The 8,751-nt window shown below is 41.6% G+C and overlaps 1 protein-coding gene across 1 annotated transcript in view; it reads right to left on the reverse strand.

The window, feature by feature from the left end:
* Positions 1 to 7,768, reverse strand: part of fbxo22 (F-box protein 22) — a 38,236-nt gene extending 30,468 nt beyond the window's left edge. Inside the window, exons 1-2 of the mRNA XM_034187193.1 lie at positions 7,561 to 7,768; positions 3,639 to 3,771 (exon numbers count right to left, since the gene is read on the reverse strand). Of these exons, the coding sequence (XP_034043084.1) occupies positions 3,639 to 3,771; positions 7,561 to 7,691 (264 nt within the window). The 5' untranslated portion in view covers positions 7,692 to 7,768. The remainder of the gene's footprint in view (positions 1 to 3,638; positions 3,772 to 7,560) is intronic.
* Positions 7,769 to 8,751: the final 983 nt, after the last annotated feature.

The following is an 8,751-nucleotide window of genomic DNA, read 5'->3' on the forward strand; positions in this document are numbered from 1 at the left end:
TCCTCCAGTCACTTCCGACACGCTCAATGAATAAACAAAAGGGAGCTGTTGTGTGGGCCGCTGAAGAGGAGGTACTGCTGGCCCACCACCACCAGAGGGCACCCTGCCTGGAGTGCGGGCTCCAGGCACCAGAGGGCGCTGCCATCCCACAGGAGCAGCCGGGGTGACAGCTGTCACCTACGACAGCTGTTACCAATCATCTGATAATGGTAATTTCTCAGCTGACTGTGAATATCTGTTGATTGTGTGAGTTGGATATTCCGTTTCTTTTTTCGACGAGAGGTGGAGGTGGTTTCCCACCATACGTGTTGCTGGGTGCACACGCACCCACTTCTGTTTTTGCTCCTCGCCAGCAGTACCAGATCCGACATGCAGAGGCAGTGGCCACCTGGGAGTTCGGGACTTGGCGGCTCCAGTATTCCCGGGGTTCGGTGGCGGAGGAAATCGTGTGGTTCCGGTTCTGCTTTGGACAGACGTCTCTTATCTTCGAGCCTGCCCACATGACACCTTCTTGTGAATTGACTTCGTTGTCAATTGTTGTGATCCGTTGTGTTTGTTGTGCTTATTCACAACAGTAAAGTGTTGCTATTTGACTTCCTCCATTGTCCATTCATTTGCGCCCCCTGTTGTGAGTCCGTGTACCTACACTTTCCCAACAGGAGCAGAAAGAAAAAAAAAAGTCCAACCACCATCAAACATTAGCAGAGCAGCAGCCAGCACGTAGGCTATCAGTTGACCATTATCTCAAAGAGAGGGAGAGAGAGGAAAAAAAACAAAAAAAAAAAAAACAGGTAAAGGCACTTACCAAGGGAAGGTGAAAAAAAAAAGGGGGGGAAATGATCCGTTAGACCAAAGTAGACGTTGACGAAAGTTTGAATTCACAGACATGTCAAAACGTCCTCCAAGCAGTGAAACGGTAAAACGGCTTCCTTCCATCCGGTATGCATAAACTGTCCAGGTCATATCAATCTTCTTTGCCAGCCACCTGTTGATCATAGTAAGCCCGTGTCTCCTCCGGTGTGTTGAAATTGTAGGTCTTTCCCTTGTGGAAGACTTGTAAGACAGCTGGATAGCGCAAGCGGAATTTTATACTCTTCTTGTAAAGTGCTTGTTTAATACCGTTAAACCCAGCGTGTTTCCTCGACAGGGCAGTGCTGTAATCTGGATATATTCTCAGTGTGACGCCCTGGTAGGTAACAGTGTTCTGCCTTGCCCATTGCAGTAATCGTTCCTTCTCCTGGTGCCTTTGAAAACTCACCACAAAGGGACGTGGGGGGTGATCAGCATCGTCGGGTTTTCTGCCCACTCTGTACGCTCGCTCCAGCACTGGAGTAGAGTCAAACAGTGCACTGCCACCGGTGATCTCCATAAACATGTTCGCCACGAAGTTAACAGTATTTTCAACACCCCCGCTGCCTTCTGGAACATTTATAATTCCTAAAGTTATTGCGGCGAGTGACCTGTTTCTATAATCTTCGATACGGTCCGAGGAGTGCCCGCATTTTGGATTTCAGAGCCTCAACGGCAGATTCGGTTGCACATATCTTCTCAAAATTATCACCTGCAAGTGATTCTGCCGAAGTCAGCCGTTGTTCACAGAGTCCACCGTTTCTGTCAAAGCATTCACTGAAGTTGTAACGGCACAAGTGATTCTTGATATGAGGGTAGAGATGTCTTCTTCTTTCTAAACTTTCTCGCTGCTTGGTTAGTTCTTGCCCAGCTGTGTCATGGTTATTCCGTCGCTTTTGGAGGGCTAGCGTCAGCAGCCATTGATAGCTAGTTACTAGAAACGGTGTCCGCGTGGTCACAAAGAAGTTGTTTTGTGTAGGTAGAGGTAGCCATTAGCTGTTCAAGGTCGTATAACCTGTAGCTTGCGTAAATTACACCAGTCCTATGGTAAAGGTATTAAATTTGGTCACATATGTTACAAGTTAAGTCGGAGCTCTTCACATGCGCTGCCTACTCCTTCATGACCCAAACCGGAACCTCAAAGTTGGACATTTTACATGTACACTTACTGGAAATATGCTCCATTTTGGAGTCTGTCCTCAGCGGCCAGTCAAGGAAATGCAACTTTTTATGCTTCCAATAGGGCTTAATCTGAGGCCATCAAAGTTTACCACTTGATTTACCTCAATATTGGACTGGAGCAATTGCTTGCGTGAAGGTGACTTGTTGTGATTTGGTGCTATATAAATGAAATAAATTGAAAATTGAGCAATTATCAGTGTTTTTTTATGCCCACTAAACATTGAACCCAAAATAACCTAAGTCCAGTCTGGGCGAATGGCCATCCACCAGACATAGAAATACCTGATTCTGGATGACAACCTACCATTTCTCAGCCACCTGCTCCTTCAGATCAGTGTTATTTTTCAAGCTCAGAGGACGGCCATATGGATAAAAAAGAGGTTGTAGCTCATTATCTACCTTCCTGAGGTTAGAAACTAGTGTTTGTTTTTCTAAAACTTTTCTCTTAAAATTATTGAACCGTGGAACATCTTTCTTAATTTTACCGGCGTCTCCATGGGAGGTTTCTGTCCTCTCTAAGTTTGACACTACATCACAGTTTGACCGGTATACCACCCCAGTCAAACTCCCCACCTGTCACTGTCCCCAGGCAGATCATGCCCAGCAGGCCGAGCAATGACACCAGAGCGGAGGAGAGCGCTTGGGGCTCACCTCCCCGGCTCTAGTGACACCCCCCCCCCCCCAAAAAAACACATTTTTTTTGCAGAGATAGGGTTTGTGACCAAGATTTCCTGAAGTAAGTGATCCGTAAACTGAAATTCGTCGACCACTTAAACTAAACTAAAAAAAAAAAAAAAAAGGATATATCATGAATGATATTCACGTTTTGCAAGACCTGCATTCACATTTTCAGAGATATTTTTTCAGTATTCACGTTTTGCAATCAACAGTTTAGGGATGATTCACGATTTGCCACTGATTCACGTTTTGGGGGTTAACAACCTTAAACAAATAAATAAATAAATAAATAACCAGGCTTCTGTGCAGTTTTCTTTGTTCTCAGGTCTGAAAACAACTGATTCATCCGAAAGGTAATTTTCATGTAGTTCATGTTTTCTGTGGGTTTTAACTTTTTTCCCCCCAGTATGTGTTCTGGCCACATCTCACGCAGAGTTTGCAAATACAAAACATAATTTTCCACACAAACATGGGATGTTATTTTATTCATTTGTATAAATGTTCAACTCTAAGCAGGTGATCACAAATGTGGCTTTGGATCACGAGAGCATCTCCCAAACATCTATTTGCACACAAAAAATAGCAGAAAATGTGACGCAGTTATGCACATGCATCTCTGTGTGCATGCACACAAATGGTTATTTTGTGCACATTGGTGTGCAAATGGGAATGCTTCAGTGTTGGAGCCAAAGCACATTGAAAATAAACAGATGAATAAATAAATAAAAATAGGGCCCAGGTTGAAACATTCCAAAATTCAAACAAATTCTAAATTGAAAAGTTACTGCATCTTGTCACAGTCACCTGTGTCACAAAACTTAAGTCATGGGGTTCCGTTAAACTAAACAGTTAATATCGCACTTTGCTGTACTAAACGCCCTTCATCAACACGGTGATCCTTGTCATTGGACATAAGAGCAAAATTTTACCTCCACTTCCTGAGCCAGGATGCTACAGAGAACATGGAGATCATTGTTGGATGGACCACTGGCCGACACCCAGGCCAACTGCTGCTGAGTCCTCAGCACTCTTCGGGCACAATTCCTCCACAGCCTGCACACACTAAGCACTGAACATGAACATCAAATAAGCAGAAATATAACAAGTCTCAGCAGCTGTATTTTCTGCTCACTATGAAGTCAGCTGGCACAGAGCATAAATCACATAAAATTTGTTTCTTCTCACTTACCAATCAAAAGAAATTACATCATGTGTTCTTTATTCAGGTGACCGGGACATTTTGTAAAACTAGCAGGATCCCCATCAAGTTGGTGGATATCATAGCTATGAAGGATCAAAGTGATCAAAATTATTTGAAATATTGAATATGGTAAATATGAACGCAGTAAAACATAGATTGTGGTAAAAATGAAAGCAGTAAAACTTTGAATGTGGTGAAAATGAAAGCAGTAAAACAATTAATGTGGTTAAAAATGAAAGCAGTAATACTGAATGTGGTTAAAAAAATCAAAAGGGTAAAACTGGACCTGATAAAAATGGAAGGTACCTAAACATGAAAATGCGTGATGTAAAAAATCTGATTAACTATTGCCCCTTTGAAAATTAGAATTGTTAAATTTGGATGCCATAAAAGCGTTCATGACTCGCCCAGTGACGACATCTCTGACCAATCAGTGGCCGGCAGCCTGTTGACGTTACATTTTAGTATCGGCTCGGCTCGCTTGGAACCGTTCCTGAGCAGGTACTAAAAAAAGCACTCGGTACCAGGTACTAATCCTAATAGAAAAGCAAAAAAAAAAAAAAAACAAGTAGAGTCGAGCCGAGTAGAGCAGAGCAGTGCTACTTTTGTGAAGTAGAAAAGCGCTTTTAGATTTGGGCGCTCTCTGCCTGCGACTCCCAATGGCGCCCCCCCCACGGTCAGTGACATGCGCAGTGGGTCTGGACTACAAATTTCCTCTGCCGCAACAGTGGCTGCTGCCATATTCCAATCCAGCGGAAGTGAGCAAAACTGCACAGCTGACGCAGTGAATGATAAAACTGAAGTCGGCAAAGTGGACCTGCTAAAATTGAGGCAGTGAATGAAAACATTCAACATTAAATCAAGTACAGCAAATGATACAACTGAAGTGGGTAAAGTAGCGGTACTAAAATCGAGACATTTTCATGTTTAGTACTTTACACCTTCCATTTTTATCAGGTCCAGTTTTAACACGTTTGATTTTTTAACCACATTCAATATTTACTGTTTTCACTTTTAACCACATTAATTGTTTTACTGCTTTCATTTTCACCACATTCAAAGTTTTACTGCTTTCATTTTTACCACAATCTATGTTTTACTGCATTCATATTTACCACATTCAATATTTCAATTAATTTTGATCACTTTGACCCTTCATACATAGCTGCTCTATACATGGGTGGTGTGAGTGCAGCAGAATGTCATCTTCTCAATAAATACTGGCATTCATCAGGAATATGTTCTGTCTCTTGCTCTGTTCAAAGCTTGCATGTACTGAGTGTTGGTTAGAGTCATGGTGACAGTGCCTTAGGTGCCTTTGTTGGTGAGTAAAGATTTACAGTCCTTAACTTTGTGGATGATGCTGTGATTTGTGTGGAATCAATGGAGTGACTTGGTGTGTGGATTTGCGATTGCCCTGGATTAAGACTAGGATTGAGGCTTTCAATGAGTTCTTACACTTTTCCATCAAAGGTGTATCTACATGCTGTGAAAAGTGGAGGCATCCACTTACCTTGGGAGGGTTCAATTTAGGGTTTGTAAATTTGGAGTCCCTTGGACTAGATGGGGTGAAAGGTTTGGAGTCCCCATTCAATTAATGAACTTTTATGTCACGCAATGTACAATTAGCCCTTTTTGTAGTTTGCGTGGGTTCGCTCCTGGCAATCCGGCTTCCTCCCACAACCAAATGCAGTTTAGGTAAACTGGAAACCAAGGCTGAATCTCAATTCTACCCCTTGGCCCTTCCCCTTACCCCTTACCCTGCGTTTTGCACAGGCACAAGAGACAGAGGGGTGTCTCAATTCTCTTTTTGGAGCGAGGCGGAGGGGGAGGCGAAGGGCTTCAAAACCCTCCGAATGGAGTGAATCTGGATGCACACTCCGTTTGGAGTTTGGAGTTGGAGCTTACTGTTGGCTCCACAGAAACAAACATGGCGCCCAGGGCCGCACAAATGTATGTGGCTTTCGTTACAAATTATGCTGTTTGGAAAGTTATAACTTGCCAAAAAACTTTACAGGCAGTTGCCTATGACAGCAACGTGTATGCTGCTGGATGCATGTTGCGTATATTGTTGCTCTGAAGAATATCGTAACTTCGCTCGTGCGCTGAGGCGTTATAATGCATATACACACGAACGCTACGATAAGACACTTTTATATCTCACAATGGAGAAAATCATGATAAAGGATAAGCACGTTAATTTATATGTTCATAAATCTTTGGATAATAGTGACCCTGCTGTTGGATTTCAAGGTCTGTAAGGTGTGTGTGTGTCCTAATAAGCTTTCAGGCAGAAAATGAGAAGTTTCACCAATGGGAGTAAAAATATATACACACACACATGTATATGGGTAACACATAGCCTGATGTCCTAATAGACTGCTATTATTTGTCAAGGAGATTTCTAAAGGAAATAGGGCTGGATGCAAAAAATGGGAGAATTTGAAAAAGAAATATGAGGTTAACAGAACTAGATGCAGCCCATAACATACATACAAGGTACTGGTCATATAATTAGAATACCATGAAAAAGTTGATTTATTTCAGTAATTCTAGTCAAAAAGTGAAACTTGCATAATGTACACATTCATTCCACAGACTGATATATTTCAAGTGTTTATTTTAATTACTAATCAATTAATGATTAATCAAACATTATTACTATTGATTCATTATTATTGTTAACATTAATTACAAATTAATTATTAATACTATTATTATAAATGACAAATTAAATTAACAAGACATGATTGCGATGCGTCAAAGAAATATGCGACTTCTATTTCTTTGCATTTATGCAGAAAGGCGAAAAAATAAAAAGAGCAAACAGGCTACTGCAACAAGTTGCGTTTTGGTTGCCATGTTAACAAACAGTGAAGACGGCAGTTTGACACAGGCAGTTTTTTTTTTTCTCCTAAGGGGGGGGGGGGGGGGTGTCTCAATTCATAGGGCTTGGGGCATACCCCTTCGCCTTACCCCTTGTTTTAAAGGGGTAGGCGTAGGGGCAGGGCCAAGGGGAAGGGGTACAAAAGAGAATTGAGATTGGGGGCAAGTTGTATGCAGTTGTGTTTGTCTGTCTGTATGTGGCCCTGCAATGAACTTGCACACTGTCCTGGGCGTTCCCTGCCTCTTCCCCAATGACCGCTGGGATAGGCACCAGTTTCTTCAATGACCCTTAATTGGAATAAGCAAGTATATAAAATGAATGAATGAACTTAGTCATGTGCAAACTGTGGTACTGGACAACACTCATTTTCCAACCAAAACATTCTAAATTTCAGTTCTTTGAACACCCGGACACTGCAGTTTCCATGTTTGTAATGGGGGGAGGGGTGTCAATGAGTGTGTAAATATCCTTCATTGTGGGAATTATGTAAGATTATACCTCCTTCAAAGACCTTAGATTGACGATCAATTTTCTCTGTAGTTTACGGTCTCTGGTGATCATTACATTTAAGGTTTCCAGGTTTCTAAAAAGACAGTTTAATCTGTTCTACAGGCTGATGTGTGAACTGTAAACTTTCATTTTCGCTTAAATAATGTGCATATATAAACACATCAGAACAAGGTTGCAACACACATAGACACAAAATTTAGCAGTTCATGGTTAAAGTTAGCCAGCTACATGCTAAGATCTCAAACCTCGTTACCTGGCGATTCTGAGAAGCGACTTCGTTGGTACAAAAGTCAATATTTTCTCCACCACTTCTGCGACGTTGCTGAGTATATACGCAACCTTACTTTCTTGCAAAGAAACGGAAAAATCTTTATTTTCACCCATACTGTCTTCTTGAGTAGAGGAATCCGGGGTGTCCAGCCACGAACTTTGACCGGTACGTTTTCGCGTTCTTTGGTTGACATCCGACGTTGTGTATGATCACCGCCACCTACTGGAATGGAGTGCGAACACAGTAATACTTTACATGGGCCAAATCTGCCTTGTGCGTTTACAAATGTCTTTACTTATTCCTTCTGTACTGAACTTGCCATTGTTTACGTGCGTCGTTTTACTTATCGTTTAATTTAGACACAGCTATCTTGGTTGAGTCCTCACTGCGCAGATACGCACTGACCTCTCCAGGTGACATGTAGCGATAGCAGCTAAATATAAAAACAGCCAATCAATAACTTTCTTTAGGGCACAAATCTATGTCGCCGACATTAATGATCCAAACTCCTCACCATGTCATTTAGGTCCTTCAGACTAGTGATGGGATGATGATACCTCAAGGAGTGTATTGACACACTACACAAACTGTGTCGGCACTGTGTTGGTCGCTCAATAGTGACCCCTGCAGTAGTTATAAAATCATTGCAGGTAAATAAGATGGAAAAGTTACCGTGCTGCAAACGCAACGTCAGCCTGTGAAATAGTTAAACGCCAGTCCTCTATTTAAAATATGATCTCATCATTGCATAATTTCATGTGCTCAATTTGTGTGTCGAGTTAAGCTGTTCATGAGAAGAGTTTAAAATTTGCTTAAAACCCTGTTTGTGTAAATGCTAAACTGAGTTGGTTTGTAAAATATAGCAAATTTGTCTGTAACAAAATTCAGAGTTAAAATTTGTAAATTGTGTATGGAAATTTGTTAACTTAAGTATTAAAGCATACGAAATAAAAGACCGAAAATAGATTCATTTATGCATTTTTATTGAGGAACAAAGGTTTGTGAAGTGTCTTTGCTCCAAGGCGATAACTCCTCTTACACACCAGTTCCCCTGCCTTAGAAAAAACTCTTTCACGGGGTACAGATGAAGATGGTGAGCATAAAAATTTCAGTGCGAGTTGATAAAGTTGTGGATATGTTTTCTGGTTATTCTTCCAGTACTGTAAAGGAGTA

This window comes from Thalassophryne amazonica, chromosome 2, assembly GCF_902500255.1.
Source record: "Thalassophryne amazonica chromosome 2, fThaAma1.1, whole genome shotgun sequence".
Classification (NCBI taxonomy): domain Eukaryota; kingdom Metazoa; phylum Chordata; class Actinopteri; order Batrachoidiformes; family Batrachoididae; genus Thalassophryne; species Thalassophryne amazonica.